At 41.5% G+C, this 17,358-nt stretch overlaps 1 protein-coding gene across 1 annotated transcript in view; it reads right to left on the bottom strand.

Annotated features, from left to right (window-relative positions):
* atp2b2 (ATPase plasma membrane Ca2+ transporting 2) overlaps positions 1–17,358 on the bottom strand; it is a gene marked incomplete at its 3' end in the record, with an annotated part of 161,981 nt that overhangs the window by 125,238 nt on the left and 19,385 nt on the right. Inside the window, exon 2 of the mRNA XM_079844967.1 lies at positions 20–600. Within this exon, the coding sequence (XP_079701093.1) occupies positions 20–218 (199 nt within the window). The 5' untranslated portion in view covers positions 219–600. The remainder of the gene's footprint in view (positions 1–19; positions 601–17,358) is intronic.

Raw genomic sequence — 17,358 nt, 5'->3', positions numbered from 1 at the left:
TGAGACGGCGTACACTCACCCTCTGTCGGCGAGGTTTTCAGCCTCTGGCACAGTCCCTCGACACCTCCATAGTCCTCCTGAAATTTGACCACTGCCTCCGTTCCTCTGAGCTCCATGAGGGAACGCAGCTCCAGGAGCGAGCAGCCAAATCCTGACGCATGGTTGCTGTCGCTTCTTTGGTTCTTGGTGTAAAAATCGCTATTCGTCATGTCCCCCATGGTGGCTGAGTATTGCTCGGTAGCTTTTCTTAAAAGCCGATTGAAATTGAAATGAGAGAAAAATTGACACACGGTCAGAGGAGTCCCTGCTGTGGCTGGAGAGAACAGGTGTCTGGAAAAAAAATGAGAGCAATGCAGGAGAGAAGAGAAGGTACGAGAGGAGGATGAGGAAAAAACAGATCCGGTCCGCTGTCTGTGATCGAAGAGAGGCTCCTCGACGTTACGCCAACTGGGACGCGACAGCCATCCGTGAGATCCCGGCTGAGGTCCTGAGGACGTCTGCGCTCACCACGGCTGCAGACCGGCGGCACTCCATATGTGGTTTCCCATTCTACCTGCTTCCCGTCGGCTGCTGTCTACATGGTGATCCGCTCCATTACTCCTTCAGAGACAGAGAGAGCGGAGGAGAGAAGGGGAGGGAGGGAGAGAGAGAGAGAGAGAAAGGGAGAGATAAGCATGAGTGTTTCTCAGAGGTGTGAGCAGCACAAAAGTGAGAGAGGCGCTTGGAAAGCACAGCACACGGCATTGTGTCGTCAATGCATCTGACACACAGAGGTGGGGGGTGTCCATCTATTCCTGTGATTCTCCTCGTCATATGGCAGCGCTGTCACATGCATAGCTGCAGCGCTTTGATCGCTCTCGGGCTGCTAAATACAGAGCCGTGTAAATACTAAAGGGACATGTGAGTCTTTACACCGCTCGTGTGATCTGAACGAGACTGCGATGCACATCAAAGCGCTCGACGCTATCAAGAAATGCGGGCAATGCATCCCACACTGCAGCAAGGTTCACTGGAGGGGGGTTAGCGATGTTAAAGGATTATATAATTCATCCATGCTAATGCATTTGTGCTGCATAGAGCACAATTTGAATACCAGCTAACTAACGCTGATGGACTGCTACGTCCTGGAGGGCAATTCTCACATTTACCACATTGGATATTTGATATCACACAAAGCCACGAACAGTTCTGCAGCATTTGCATCATAAGCATTGTTGGGGAGTAACGATCTGACGGTCTACATTTTTCAGTAGCGTAACAGTAGCTCTCTGGTTTTCCAAATAGTTTCACTTTTCCACTAGCAAGCTACTGTTTCCAACTAAAAATAGACAAAACACTTCATCACTCAATTGTGCATCAGATTGCATTGGCTTTACTGTAGAGCAAGCTGAGGCAATGATCATATTTGCTCTTTTAAATCAATTATTTTAAAGGGGCACGATTTCACTTTCTAACTTTAGCTAGTTTGTAATGTTGCTGTTTGAGCATAAACAACATCTGCAAAGTTACAACGTTTAAAGTTTAAAGCAAAGGGAGATATTTGCTTTTAAAGAAATCAATTTCTAAGGACTACAGCAAACGCCCAGTAGGCGACTACAGACATTCCTCCAGGGTTGCTGACATCACCAGCCCCAATATTTACATAAACCCCTCCTCCGAGAATATAAATAAGGGGGGGGGGGGGCGAGGCCATTTTGTTTCGCCGCGGGGAAGCTTTGTTGCGGTATAGTTAAGCTGGAGTGTTGTTGCCGCAATGCCAACGAAACGCTGTTATTTTCATCCGGATTGCAGGTCCACTTTGTTCAGCCTTCCTAGGGACAGGGGTGCGTTGCAGTGCGCTTAACATACAACATGTTATATGCATGTGTGTGTATGAGACAGAGGGGAACAGGTCGCATTTGCAGCAGATATGCTGCCCATCATAAATCAAAGCACGAGACAGACAGGGGTCGGAGGAGAAGACCGGAAAATGTGACATAATGGACAATATTCGTCTGTATTTGCAATACATGAGCCGCGGTTCAGCTGCGCGAGACGAGCGCTGCCAGTGTGAATCCACAACACGCGCGCGGCTCCCTCTGCACATTTCACGGAGGAAAGCTTCCACAATCTTCGCGAGTTCAATGCAGGATTCACACAACAGCTTGTCCTGAAAGATTACGGGCCACAACCTGTAAGTATGATTTATTTTTCGTCGATGTGTTTTCCTGTAATAGTTCGTATTGTTAATTGTACGTTGTAGCAAGGAAGTAAACAAATGACAACGCTGTTCTGCAAACCAGTCTGTTAATGCTCATTCATACTTAACGTTATCCGACAAACACCTAACGTTACAAACTTTTTTTAAATCTCAACAGCGAACTTGATATTAGAGTAAATTACTCTTTGATTAGAGCTTTTATGTATTGTTTATCTACAGGCATGCTAAACATGGTTCTGTGTTTGATTTGGCTACAAGTAAAGCCAATGTTTAGTGTTCATTTTGGGTTAATAGTTCTTACGACAGATATTTGGCTATAATCGTTCTAAAAATACAAAAGTAACAGTGCCATTCAGTAGCAATCACTATAGATCCGCAGTCTTTACTCTTGAGGACTGAACAGGTTGAAAAGGTTCTGCTCGATGATCTTCACTAAAATGTTCTGGGTCCGATTCGGGCTCAAATTGGTATGGTTTTATTGACGCCATTGTTTCTAATACTACCCAAAGCACAGTCTACCGGTAAAGGTAAGGGGCGTGACGTTTCCGACAAACGTGCACTAGGCGGTTAGCGAATCACAACACACTGGGCCAGCTAACCAATCTGAGCCCATTGCGAATTTTTGAGGGACTGGCTTCATACAATCCGGAAACCATCAGACCGTTTTTACAAGGAGGCACAGAGCAGTGTAGAATAAAGGTCAAATATATGAAAAATAATACAATTATTGTATGCACCCCACAAACACAATCAAGCCTTCGAAAGAACATGTTTTACCACCCCTTTAACCCTGTTCAGTTTCCTGTCACCCATAACGGACATATTTTGTGCTATATAAATGCTCTAAATCAGTGGTCGCCAACCCGTCGATCGCGATCGACTGGTAGATCTTTATCACTGTCCCGGTAGCTCCAGATACATAACCGAAAAATAAGTAACAACATGTAACAAGTAAAATTAGGTACTGCTCCTTTAAGGCAGAACGCACGCACTCTCTCACTCACTCACTCGCTGATGAGTGAGCAGTCCGTGGATGGAGCACGAGCTGTGAACATCGTATGTATGCGTTTAACATTTCTGTTGCTTTTTGCACTGGAACTTTGCACAAAAGAAAAATATAAATATTGAATTGGGGAGGGGGGTTACATGAATCTCTGAACAAAACTGACTGACTGGCATTTTTACAGCGGTACCCAAAGAAAAGCTTCTTTTCCATAAGCACCACCTACTATCAGAGAGTGAATTAGCATTTTTATTCAGTCCATCTGTTTTTGTTTTGTGCAGGTGCGTCTTATGTAACAATTTCACACAGCTAAAGATCATTCTGTATTTGCTCTAAGTCTTGAAATTATGTATTTAATTATCTAATTTAAATAAAAAAAAACTGCTCATGCTTCATGTGTGTATCTTTGTTTGGATCGTGACTAAAATGCGTGGTTGCCTCAAAATTTCAAATGGCTAGTTTGGCCTGTTATGAAAAAAATGACAGATGGTGTCAGAAATAAAAAAAAACTCTAAATCGACCATGAAAAATCTATAGGTAGATCTTGCCTTTCATCAAGGCTGAGGTCAGGGATCTTTGGCTTGAAAAGGTTGGTGACCACTGCTCTAAATAGTATCATTTGATACATGGAGATAAGCTTATTATCCCCTTTAGTTGCTTCAATATAGCGAGCTTCTTTTGGTTAGTAACGCTTTGCTTTTTCAAATCATCTTTTGGTACAGTTTTAGAAATATGTGACCCTGGACCACAAAACGAGTCATAAGGGTCATTTTTTATTAAATTGAGATTTTAAATAAGCTTTCAATTGAAGCATGGTTTGTTAGGATTGGACAATATTTGCTTGAGATACAACTATTAGAAAATCTGGAATCTGAGGGTGCAAAAAAATCTAAATATTGAGGAAAATCTCCTTTAAAGTTGTCCAAATGAAATCCTTAGAAATGCGTATTACTGCTAATAATATTTGTTTGATATATTTACAGTAGGACATTTAATTTACAAAATATATTCATGGAACATGATCTTTACTTAATATCCTAATGATTTTTGGCATAAAAGAGAAATCAATCCTTTTGACCCATACAATGATTTTGTTGGCTATATATACCTGTATGCTTCCGGGTCACATATAGTTTTTACAGGGCTTGACGTGAACTTCTTTTCTCACCAGTCACTGTGTCTAGTGGTTTTCCAAAGTTACTAGCCACTCACATTCACTGGCCACAATTTTGACATTAAGACCATGGGGAAAAAACATTTAGACATTTGGGCAGTGGTGTAAAGTAACGAATTACAAATACTCTCGTTACTGTAATTGAGGAGTTTTTGTATATGTATTTAGCAAATAACTTTCATAAAACATCAGATTTATATTTAAATCAGGTTTATTTTTTTAATTGCAAGCGTGAAAACTGTGAGATACTCAATTCTGATTTCTTAAGTGTATTCTTTTTACAGAGAAAACATCCATTGAAATTAAAACAGTACCACGAATGCGTCTTGAAAAGAAAGAACTCTGATTTTTTAACGTAAAATTGTTAATGTACAACGCTTTTTTAATTAACCGCAAGAAAACCTCTCAACCTAGAATGGTTGTCATAAATGTTACCAGATTATTGGTTGCTTTCACAAATATTACATGGCTGTATTTTTAGTACTAGCAGTCAAAAAAGTTTTTAAAAAAAGTTAAATATTGAAATACTGAAATACTGTTGGTGATCTCCTGTTTTTTTGTTCTTACTGAGAATCATCCATGAAAGAGTAAGCTACATTTTTAATTTGCAGGGTATAAGGTGAAATAACATTCATAGCATAATACTCACTACTCTTGAGTACTTTTAAATGGGCTACTTTTTACTCCTACTTTGAGTAGTATTTAGGACAGGTACTTTTACTCTACTAGCACTACATTTTTTGACAAGTAACAGTACTTTTACTTGAGTATGCTTTTTCTTTCCACCACTGTATTTGGCTAACACTTTGCAATAAGGTTGTATTAGTTAACTTGAACTAACCATGAACAACAGTTCTGTTCAGCATTAGTTCCTCTTTGTTAACGTTAGTTAATAAAAAATACAGCTGTTCATGGTTTGTTCATGTTAGTTCACAGTGCATTAACTAATGTTAGCAAGATTTTAATAATGCATTAGTAAATGTTGAAATTTACATTAACAAAGATAAATAAATGGTTTATAAGTGCAGTTCATTATTAGTTCATGTTAGTAGTTAAAGCTACACTGTGTAACTTTTTTAGTCTATTCTTAGCTAAAAACACTTAGTTCTTTCAAAAATATATGTGCTCATTAATGTATATTTACTTCTTTCAAGTAATAAAGTATTCTCGTAAGTTTATAATATGCCATTGAAAATACATAAGGTAATGGGATCTAACGGTGGTCGCCATGTTGCCCCTCCATCTTGAAAGTACATTAGCCAAAGAGGGACATAACCGTAAATTCAAGCTTCGCCTTTGGCGTTTTAACCGGTTTTAACACTGTGCGCGTCAACTTGTTCAGACTTGTCTGGTGCATGCGCAGAGAGTTTTCATCTCAGCAGCTCCAGTAACAGAGTTATACGGAGTTTTCCTGGCTTGTTTATTCCTCAAAAGTCTGTTTTTCCTTGTGTGGTATTTCTGTGCGTTAATAACTCTGTAAGTAATAATAGTTATTGTCATTGTGGATGTGTTTCAGAGTGTGTCATCATGTAATTCAGTTGATGTTACCTCAGAAGTATTTTTGTGTCAACATACAATAGCGTAATGCTCACCTATATTTGAATAGTCATTCAGTTATTAACAATGTTTATTCGTTTATAGAAAATATTTGCTTGTAATGTATGTTGATGGAAATATGTATCAGGTCTGATCGGCATATTAACACGTGTTATACAGAGCGCACTGCAGTGCTAAACCTGCGCACACACTTTTGTAACCGGACACCGCTTGTTAGCAGCGGCAGCGGCAGCTCCGCTCCTTTTAATGCAGCTGCATTTAGCGCCTATATGTGGTACAATAAGCTCTGGTTTACGGTTACATTATACAAATGTAACTTATAAGTATAGTTATACAGTTCTTAACTTTGTATATTCTGTCATGTCATTATCATGTATATTTACCATCCTAATTTGTTCTCTCACAGAAACCACATTTATGTACATATCCATGCAAACCTGTTTATGCCTTGCAATTGGATGACTGAATAAACATTACTATCATCAAAGTTCACTCTGGATTAGCTGCAGTTCTTTCTAGCCGAATAATTAGGCCAGTTGAGTTCCAACCATCCCACTGTGCACAGAATATCCCACAGGCACCGTGTCGAATGTGGACGAGGTCGAACTTGGACTAAATCGGCCACCGTAGGAGTTAAAACGAAATCGGAATTGAACAGAACAGAAACTAAAATTCACTGGATGGTCATATACATGTTCACCACTAGATGGGGGAAAATATCACACAGTGTAGCTTTAACTAATGAATAGTGCTGGGAATCGATTACAAAAAACGAATTAATCGCATTGTTTTCTGTAATTAATTGCGATTAATCGCAAGTTTTTAATATTTTTTATATGTTACTCTCCAAATTAACGTAGAAACAATTTAAAGACAGCATATTTTAAATATTTGTTGCTTTTTATGAATTAAGGCCAGCATCACTGATACTAATGTCTCTATGAAACATTAATGACATTACATTACAGTATAAATGAAAGCTACAAATTTCAACATTTATTAGGCTTTAAAAAAACAACCTTTAATTTAAGTGAACTTAAAACAATCTTTAAATAAACCCATTATAATAAATGTTATATTTACCTGTGCCTTCCCTGTTAGACATATACATAAATGTAATGTTATCAAACACCTTTCTTAACTACATAAATAATGAATTAAATATAGATTAATCATCTTTTCTCTGTTACCTTTGTCCTTTGATGAACATTAATGACAGTGCTACTGTCACTTTAAGATCGGCCGCTGCCGAACATGACGCGGATCTGAAGCGCTGTCCTGCGCATCTCATTTTCTCACAAGTTCATTTTAGACATTATTTAACTCATTTAAGACTCCTAATATGAGAATACTCGACAAAAAATTCTCTGTGTTGTTGTTATTGTTTGTTCAAGAGCGAATGAGAACTCGATGTGTGCACGAGACTGACGCAACTAGGGATTGAGACGCAGCCACACAGACACACACACACACACAACAGGACACTGACATACAGCGTGTTCTCTTGTGTCTTGTCGCGCTTCGATGGTTTAAAAGGATTTACATGAATAAGAGTGTGATCATATAAAGTAACGCTGGGCAAAAATGGATATAAAAACGAACACTCCGTTAACGCGTTAATTTGCCCAGCACTACTAATGAACCTTATTGTAAAGTGTTACCGATATTTGTAATATTATCTCATAATTAGTCAGCAGGTTAATTAGGCTACTGTCACCTGACGCACGGATCCATTATACTGTTACACATGCATTTTCTTTCTCATTTGTTTACATTCACTTAAAACAGAACTGACTGTGTTTACGTGAACACTCGCCAAGACCGGCATTTTGAAATAATTTTGTGCGTATTTGACTGTTTAAGTGCAATAAGCAGCGAAATTTAGTACAGAGAACGGCTTTATGTGTGCGCAATGATTAAATGATTAATGATTAAGGAATGATTAAAATGATGGGGAATGCGTGCAATCCCACTCCGAAATTCAAGCCCTGTAACAGCTACAATATTCATCCGGAGCAAATGAAACGAGGCAGGTTTGTGTGTAACAAAATGAGAGAGAGAGAAAGTGCAGCTGGTATCTGTTTCTATTCTGCAGAAAATGAGTATTGGAAGCGTTTCAGATATTTAAATTCAACCTGCCAAAGTGGCTAGTAGGAGCGACTGCGTTACACGCCACTGCCGAAATACACACGCATTTGTCAAGCCCTGTTTATACACTTTATCCCACCCTACCCAACCTTAATTCATCAGGAGACATACGATTATTGACTGCATCTGAAAGACTCAACAGCTGGGACGGATAATCGATACTATTTCTAAAGAGAAACATTTGGATATTTTCTCTGAGAATGTCTTTCTTAGGAACAAATTTACATTTGTATTTGTCGAAACACTCGTGTTCAAGTTTGAATGGCTCATTGCATCAGTCACCATAGTTTTTGTCCACACATTTATTCGTGGAGCCTTGCCATGCTGAAAAATGTCAAATGAATCTGTCCGAATCAATCCTCTACGAGGACAAGGTATGTGTCTGAACGGGTGGCTCCTGTAAGGCATGGTCCTGCTTCCCATGGGCCTTCAGGACTAATCAATATCCAGCCCTCTCCAGTCCCAACACCGGCTCCAGCAGCTGTGCCAGTGATCGTTAGCGTAACGGCTCTCAGGGAGGTATAATGAAGTCCTCCAGAAGGTAATAGTACAGGTAATAATACATGTGCAGCTGCTGCGATCTGGATGCTGTGACAGATCCTCTCACATCATCGCTGTGAAACTAAATTCGGCAAAATCTGAACAGACTATCCAACAGGACTACATGTGCAATATCTCAACAATGCATTCAGGAAGATATTACTATCACCACAAGATGCTATCCCTGTAAAGGAGGTAACGAAATCACCCAGAAAAGCACCTGCGCTCGGAGTCTAATTAAGCTTTGATTTATGAATGTAAAGAAAAAGAGTGACAAAGACAAATGATGTGTTCAAAACGTAAACAGGCACACGCAACTTCAGACCTTCAGGAAGTCCTTTAAACTTATGCGAGAAATTTCAAAACAACGTGAGGAGAGTCACTGGAGACGGGCAAAATGCCTTGTTGTCTGTTTTATTTCCTTCATTATACAGTACAGAGAGATTCTTCCTGTGCTTGAATGGATCCTTCTAATCTATGACTGAACATAAACCAGCAGTTCCTGAGTTCAACACACACACAAAATGCATTTAAAAGGCTGAATTTTTTTATGAATGTCCACTCTGTTATATCAGATGACCTAACAGAGTGGACACTGAGAGTGAACATAGTGATTGTCAAAGTAATTTATGTATTGATTTAAAGTTCTTTGGCAATATTTTAAATCCAGTTATACCAAAAGTAATAATGTAACTGGTTGTATGTAAGAGATAGAAAATCATCCATTCTTCCATTCTTTATACCATTTGTCCACCCTGTTATTTTGTCCACCGTCATTATTTTTCCACCCTGTTATCACTTTGTTCACCCTGTTATTATTTTGTCCACCCTGTTATTATTTTGTCCACCCTGTTATGTCTTTGTTCGCCCTGTTATCAGTTTGTCCACCCTGTTATTATTTTTTCCACTCTGTTATCAGTTTGTCCACCTTGTTATTATTTTGTCCACTCTGTTATCAGTTTGTCCACCTTGTTATTATTTTGTCCACTCTGTTATCAGTTTGTCCACCCTGTTATCAGTTTGTCCACCGTTATTATTTTGTCCGCCTTGTTATTATTTTTTCCATTCTGTTATCAGTTTGTCCACCCTGTTATTATTTTTTTCCACTCTGTTATCAGTTTGTCCACCCTGTTTTATTTTGTCCACCCGTTATAATTTGTTTCCACTGTTATTATTTTGTCCACCCTGTTATTATTTTGTCCACTCTCTTATCAGTTTGTCCACCTTGTTATTATTTTGTCCACCCTGTTATTATTTTTTCCACTCTGTTATCAGTTTGTCCACCCTGTTATCAGTTTGTCCACCGTTATTATTTTGTTCACCCTGTTATTATTTTTTCCATTCTGTTATCAGTTTGTCCGCCCGGTTATTATTTTGTCCACTCTGTTATCAGTTTGTCCACCTTGTTATTATTTTGTCCACTCTGTTATCAGTTTGTCCACCTTGTTATTATTTTGTCCACTCTGTTATCAGTTTGTCCACCGTTATCAGTTTGTCCACCGTTATTATTTTGTTCACCCTGTTATTATTTTTTCCATTCTGTTATCAGTTTGTCCACCCTGTTATTATTTTTTTCCACTCTGTTATCAGTTTGTCCACCCTGTTTTATTTTGTCCACCCGTTATAATTTGTTTCCACTGTTATTATTTTGTCCACCCTGTTATTATTTTTTCCACTCTCTTATCAGTTTGTCCACCTTGTTATTATTTTGTCCACCCTGTTATTATTTTTTCCACTCTGTTATCAGTTTGTCCACCCTGTTATCAGTTTGTCCACCGTTATTATTTTGTTCACCCTGTTATTATTTTTTCCATTCTGTTATCAGTTTGTCCGCCCGGTTATTATTTTGTCCACTCTGTTATCAGTTTGTCCACCTTATTATTTTGTCCACTCTGTTATCAGTTTGTCCACCTTGTTATTATTTTGTCCACTCTGTTATCAGTTTGTCCACCGTTATCAGTTTGTCCACCGTTATTATTTTGTTCACCCTGTTATTATTTTTTCCATTCTGTTATCAGTTTGTCCACCCTGTTATTATTTTTTTCCACTCTGTTATCAGTTTGTCCACCTTGTTATTATTTTGTCCACTCTCTTATCAGTTTGTCCACCGTTATTATTTTGTCCACTCTGTTATTATTTTGTCCACTCTCTTATCAGTTTGTCCACCCTGTTATTATTGTGTCCACTCTCTTATCAGTTTGTCCACCCTGTTATTATTTTGTCCACTCTGTTATCAATTTGTCCACCGTTATTATTTTGTCCACTCTGTTATCAATTTGTCCACTCTGTTATTATTTTGTCCACCCTGTTATTATTTTTTTCCACTCTGTTATCAGTTTGTCCACCCTATTATTATTTTTCTCACTCTGTTATCAGCTTGTCCACCCTGTTATTATTTTTTTCCACTCTGTTATATGTTTGTCCACCCTGTTATTATTTTGTCCACCGTTATAATTTTTCCCACTCTGTTATCAGTTTGTCCTCCCTGTTATTTTTTTCCACTCTGTTATCAGTTTGTCCACCCTGTTATGACTCTGTTCTCCCTGTTATAATTTTTTTCCACTCTGTTATCAGTTCGTCCACCCTGTTATTATTTTGTCCACCGTTATAATTTTTCCCACTCTGTTATCAGTTTGTCCACCCTGTTATTATTTTTTTCCACTCTGTTATCAGTTTGTCCACCCGTTATATTTTGTCCACCCGTTATAATTTCTTTCCACTGTTATCAGTTTGTCCACCCTGTTATTATTTTGCCCACTCTGTTATCAGTTTGTCCACCCTGTTATTATTTTTTCCACTCTGTTATCAGTTTGTCCACCCTGTTATTATTTTGTCCACCATTATAATTTTTCCCACTCTGTTATCAGTTTGTCCACCGTTATTATTTTTTCCACTCAGTTTGTCCACCCTGTTTTATTTTGTCCACCCGTTATAATTTCTTTCGACTGTTATCAGTTTTTCCACCCTGTTATTATTTTTCCCACTCAGTTTGTCCACCGTTATAATTTTTCCCACTCTGTTATCAGTTTTTCCACCCTGTTATTATTTTTTCCACTCAGTTTGTCCACCCTGTTTTATTTTGTCCACCCGTTATAATTTCTTTCCACTGTTATCAGTTTGTCCACCCTGTTATTCTTTTTCCCACTCAGTTTGTCCACCGTTATAATTTTTCCCACTCTGTTATCAGTTTGTCCACCCTGTTATTATTTTTTCCACTCAGTTTGTCCAACCTGTTTTATTTTGTCCACCCGTTATAATTTCTTTCCACTGTTATCAGTTTGTTCACCCTGTTATTATTTTGCCCATTCTGTTATCAGTTTGTCCACCCTGTTATTATTTTTCCCACTCTGTTATCAGTTTATCCACCCTGTTATAATTTTTTTCCACTCTGTTATCAGTTTGTCCACCCTGTTATTATTTTGTCCACCGTTATAATTTTTCCCACTCTGTTATCAGTTTGTCCATCCTGTTTTATTTTGTCCACTCTGTTATCAGTTTCTCCACCTTGTTATTATTTTGTCCACCCTGTTATTATTTTCCACTCAGTTATCACTTTGTCCACTCTGTTATCCCTTTGTTATTATTTTTCAACTCTGTTATCACTTTGTTTGCCCTGTTATCAGTTTGCCCACCATGTTATTCATTTGTCCACCCTGTTATTATTTTCCCACTCTGTTATCATTTTCCCACTGTTATCCCTCTATTATTATTTTGTCCACTCTGTTATCAGTTTGTCCACCGTTATTATTTTTCCACCCTGTTATCCCTTTGTACGCCTTGATATCAGTTTGCCAACCCTGTTATTATTTTGTCCATCGTGTTATCACTTTGTTCGCCCGTTATTATTTTTCGACTCTGTTATCAGTTGGTCCTCTCTTTCACTTTATTATTTTTCAACAGTTTGTCCACTCTATTATTTTGTCCACTTTGTTATCATTTTGTCCACCCTGTTAAGTTTTTTTTTCCCAATAATTTCATAAAATCAGCAAAAAACTAAATCTGAAAACGAAAAATGTAAAATTATGCATTTGTGAGAAAGTAAGTACAATTAATACACAACATTTATATTTTCTGACCATTTATTATCTGATATGCTTTTAAAGGGGTTGTCAAAGATAATTTACACAGTGCCCATAAATTAGAATCATTATTTATGATATTTACACCCCTAACAGGATGGACATTTTTGATCTTCCATTTCATTTATTTTGTTTAATAAATGGTTAAATTTATTTACCTGAGCTTGACCAAATCGAATACTAGGAATGACCTTAAAATGAGCTTAAAATTAAATATTAAGATATCTAGATGAGATATTAAATTGTACATGGATGAAAACGTCTCGGTTACGTATGTAACCCTCGTTCCCTGAGGAGGGAACGGAGACGTACGTTAGTGACTAACGAATGGGGGTTTCGCCTAGAAGCCAATTACCTTCGAGGTGTTTAACAGCGCCCAATGGCGTGCAAATGCCAAGGGCATGCGGAATTTGCATGCGTAACTCCGCCCCACCGCGTGGGTATATAAGGAAGTACGCTGGCAACATCGCATTATGTATCTGCTGCGGAGCCAAGATCTGAACTCCGCGTTCCAGCAGCACAGCTGACGTGGCTGAGGAACGTACATCTCCGTTCCCTCCTCAGGGAACGAGGGTTACATACGTAACCGAGACGTTCCCTTTCGTTCAGTCACTACGACGTACGTTAGTGACTAACGAATGGGGGTTCCAATATAACCGCGCCACTCAGCTGTCGTCCAGTGCCCTGCGTAAGTGTGAGATCCCGCCACTTAAGGCCGTAGGACTCCCACTTATCACAGGATTACCAAGGTACACTGGGAAGCATATCCCAGTGAGGGAATGCCAAAAATGCCTACCCGTGGGGAGGACTTAGAGAGTACACATATGACCCGCTGTGGGCTGCATATGGGAAACTCTAGGGTACCAGCCGAAGGTGGATTTTTAACCCTAGGGGTGGCAGGGGCTTGCCAAGGGAAAGACACCTGCTCACTGAGGAGGCTTACGGTGGAAATACTCGTGTGGGGGTCGCCGGAGGGAACCATGCACACGGGGCACCTGGCCGGACATGAGGGTCTGGGCTCGAAAGGGCAGACTGAACTGATGTCGGCGTCGACAGTGCTGGAGGAGCTCAGGGCTCTCGGGGAGCTCACCTGAGGAGAATATCGCGACCCGGCCCGGGTGAAGGCTGCTGCTTGGACCGGGTGGGAGGGGCGGGAGCCTTTGGAGGGCGTCCTCGGCGGCGAGCAGGCTGAGGCAACTGTGCCGGCGGCTGGGTGGAAGAAGCAGCTGGCCGCCGGGGCAGTACATGTTTTAGAGCCTCAGTCTGCTTCTGGGCGGTTGAAAACTGTTGGGCCAAGTTTTCAACCGCTCCGCCGAAGAGGCCAGCCTGGGATATGGGGGCATCGAGGAAGCGTGTTCGCTCGGTGTCCCGCATATCGGCCAGGTTTAGCCACAAATGTCGCTCCTGGACCACATTTGTGGACATCACTTGACCCAGGGAGCGTGCGGTCACCTTCGTCGCCCGGAGAGCGAGGTCGGTGGCGGCACGCAGCTCATTTAAGAGCCCCGGATCAACTCCACCCTCGTGCATGTCCCTGAGGATCCTGGCCTGGTAGACCTGGAGGATCGCCATGGCATGCAAAGAGGCGGCAGCCTGCCCCGCAGCTCTGTGCGATTTCGCCATCAAGGTTGATGTGAATCGACAGGCTTTGGAGGGGTGCTTAGGGTCGCCTCGCCAAGTCGAAGCGCTCTGAGGACACAGTTGCATCGCAACAGAACGTTCAACCTGGGGGACCCCAGTGTACCCTTTGGCCGTGGCCCCATCAAGGATGGAGAAGGCGGAGGAGACTGCAGACCGGTCACGGGAAGACAACGGGGACTTCCAGGACTGGGCAATCTCCTCATGCAGCTCGGGAAAGAAAGGTATTGAGGGCGGGGACTGACGTGAGTCAGCGCGGGCCCCCAAAAACCAATCATCGAGCCGCGAGCGTGGCTGTCAGCTCTGGGTCCGACTCGGGCAATGCTGGCGCGCCCGAAGGCGGCAGCACAGCCGAGTCATCATCCTCAGAGGACTCGAGCCCACCTTGTGATGCGGTGACCGACATCGCATCATCTTCTGGAGCGCCAAACGAAATGCGCGGGGGAGCCGGAGCTGGCCCCGCGATTTCAGCCTGAACGCTCACGGGTTGCGGAACGCTAGAGGGGGGTGTGGCCCGAGGCATGAGCGTCGGGGCTTTGTACCCTCAGGTCACCCTGACCACCAGCCGAAGTACCGGCCACGGGGGGCACGGTAGATCGGGGTGTGGTTGAGGGGACTCTCACTTCATTACGAAGATCCTTGAGTCTTGACCGCAGGACCGCGATGGTCATGTTCCCGCAGTGGGAACATGACTCATCCACGAACGCTGCTTGAGCATGCTGAACGCCCAAGCATACCAAGCAGAGATCGTGCCCATCAGAAGAAGTCAACGACCGGCCACACCCAGAAGTACACGGGCGAGACATCCTGAAAAGGACGTGCCACGTGTAAGCTCTTTTATGAGAGGAAAGCTTCGCAGAGACGGCGAAGCGCCCAGGGACCACACACCAGCTGTCAGACGGACCACTGCGCAGATCAGCAGGCAGGCAGTATGCGATCACTGGAACGCGCCGTAGATCCAACGCCTCTGGAAAGCTGCTCGTCTCGAAGGCTTGACAAAGACTCAGTTGTAGGCTTGAAGGAGTGAAGAGATACTCTTGGCTCCAAAGCAGAAACATAATGCGATGTTGCCAGCGTACTTCCTTATATACCCACGCGGTGGGGCGGAGTTACGCATGCAAATTCTGCATGCCCTTGGCATTGGCACGCCATTGGGCGCTGTTAAACACCTCGAAGGTAATTGGCTTCTAGGCGAAACCCCCATTCGTTAGTCACTAACGTACGTCGTAATGACTGAACGAAAGGGAACATAGACTTTCAAAAATGTTTCATGAAGTTTACAGAGTTTTCCGAAAGCCGTTTCGCCGGCTGAAGTGCTGAACGCACTGTGCTTCTTTCCCTCACAGACTGTTTTCATTGCTTTCAAAAATGAAATGTGGCGCTACCCTGACTAAGGTCTATAGGAGCACACTGTGCTTTTCGGTTGCTCTCTTTGACCAGTATCTCTTTCTCTGTATCTCCTCTTTCCTAAGCCACCCTCAAATGTGTAATATAATAGTTGGCATGCTAGAGCAATCCGAGGAAGTGCAGGCATTTTCATTATTAATGCAGGCCTGTAATTATTTAATGAGACGCATATAATTGTTGTAAATTAACAGGAACATGTCATTTTTTGTTCAAATGTTGCATGTATATACATTGCATTTTGATGGTTACCTGTGCGGTGTTGGCCAACGCCACTATTTTAACTGCATTTGACGCAAGCTCAAAGGAACAAGCAGTTTCCAGTGAGTTAGTAGTGGTGTAACATTACAAAATGCTAGTTTTGTCACATTTTATTGCTCAAAGAGTTTTATAGCCAAGCAAAATGAGGCAATATCAAGTGCACTTAATTAAAATGTCCACGATTCACAGTCACTTGGTTCTTTCAGGCATTTAAATAGAAATAGGAAAGATTCCCTTTAAGGCATTTATACAGTAATTTTTTTAGAGTTACATGAAGAGCTTTGTTGATGGCAGGCGTATATATTCATCAGCTAGTGAGACTATTCCTTTGTAAGGCAAGCATCATATGGATGTGTAGTTGACACGAGCAAACTGTCAAAAGTACTAGTATTTAGTGTAGGGTTGCTGATATATTGAGTTGGAGGTCTAGTTTTGGATAGTAACTTCAGAGGCTCTTTTTAAAGCTCTGCCCCCTACTGTAACTGCACAGTATAAACTACTCAAGAAAGCCGGAGCATGATCCTTCCCTGCTGATCTGATGCGGTGAGGACGCGCCCTGCACCATGTGAAATGAGGAAAGACATTAATGATGCCGGTAATGAAGAGTGGAGAGGGGAGTCTGGGATCAGACCAGAGTGCATCCGTCACTGAAAACTATAGGAACATTTCATCCGATTCACAGCCTGCCTGCCTGAACAAAGAAGGAATAGCTCCATCACCCAGAGCACTGGAAGATACTGCCTATCAACACCCTAGCAACCACACAGCAATGCCCTAGAAACTGCCTAGCAACACCCTAGTAACTATCCAAAACACCCTAACCACCCATAACACTCTAGAAACCACCCATAACACCCTATCAACTTCCTAGCAACACCCAATAAACCACCTATAACACCCTAGCAACCACATTGCAATGCTCTAGCAACTGCATAGCAACACCCTAGTAACCATCCAGAACACCGTGACCACCCATCACACTCTAGAAACTGCCCATAACACCCTTGCAACTGCCTAGCAACCACCCAGAACACCTTAGAAACCACCTAACAATCACATCCAGAAGACCCTAACCACCAATAGAACTCTAGAAACCACCCATAAAACCCTAGCAACTGCCTTGCTACACCCTAGAAACCACCCAAAACACTCTAAAAACCACCTATAACACCCTAGTAACCACCCATAAAATTCAAGAATCTACCTATAAGGAACTGCCCATAACACCCTTGCAAATGCCTAGAAACCACCCAGAACACCCTAGAAACCACCTAACAATCACATCCAGAAGACCGTAACCACCCATATAGCTCTAGAAACTACCCATAACACCTTAGCAACTGCCTAGCAACAC

The sequence above is a fragment of the Gobio gobio genome (genome assembly GCF_949357685.1).
Source record: "Gobio gobio genome assembly, chromosome: 19".
In the NCBI taxonomy this organism is placed as follows: Eukaryota; Metazoa; Chordata; class Actinopteri; order Cypriniformes; family Gobionidae; genus Gobio; species Gobio gobio.
This window is presented reverse-complemented; position numbering and strand designations above follow the sequence as displayed.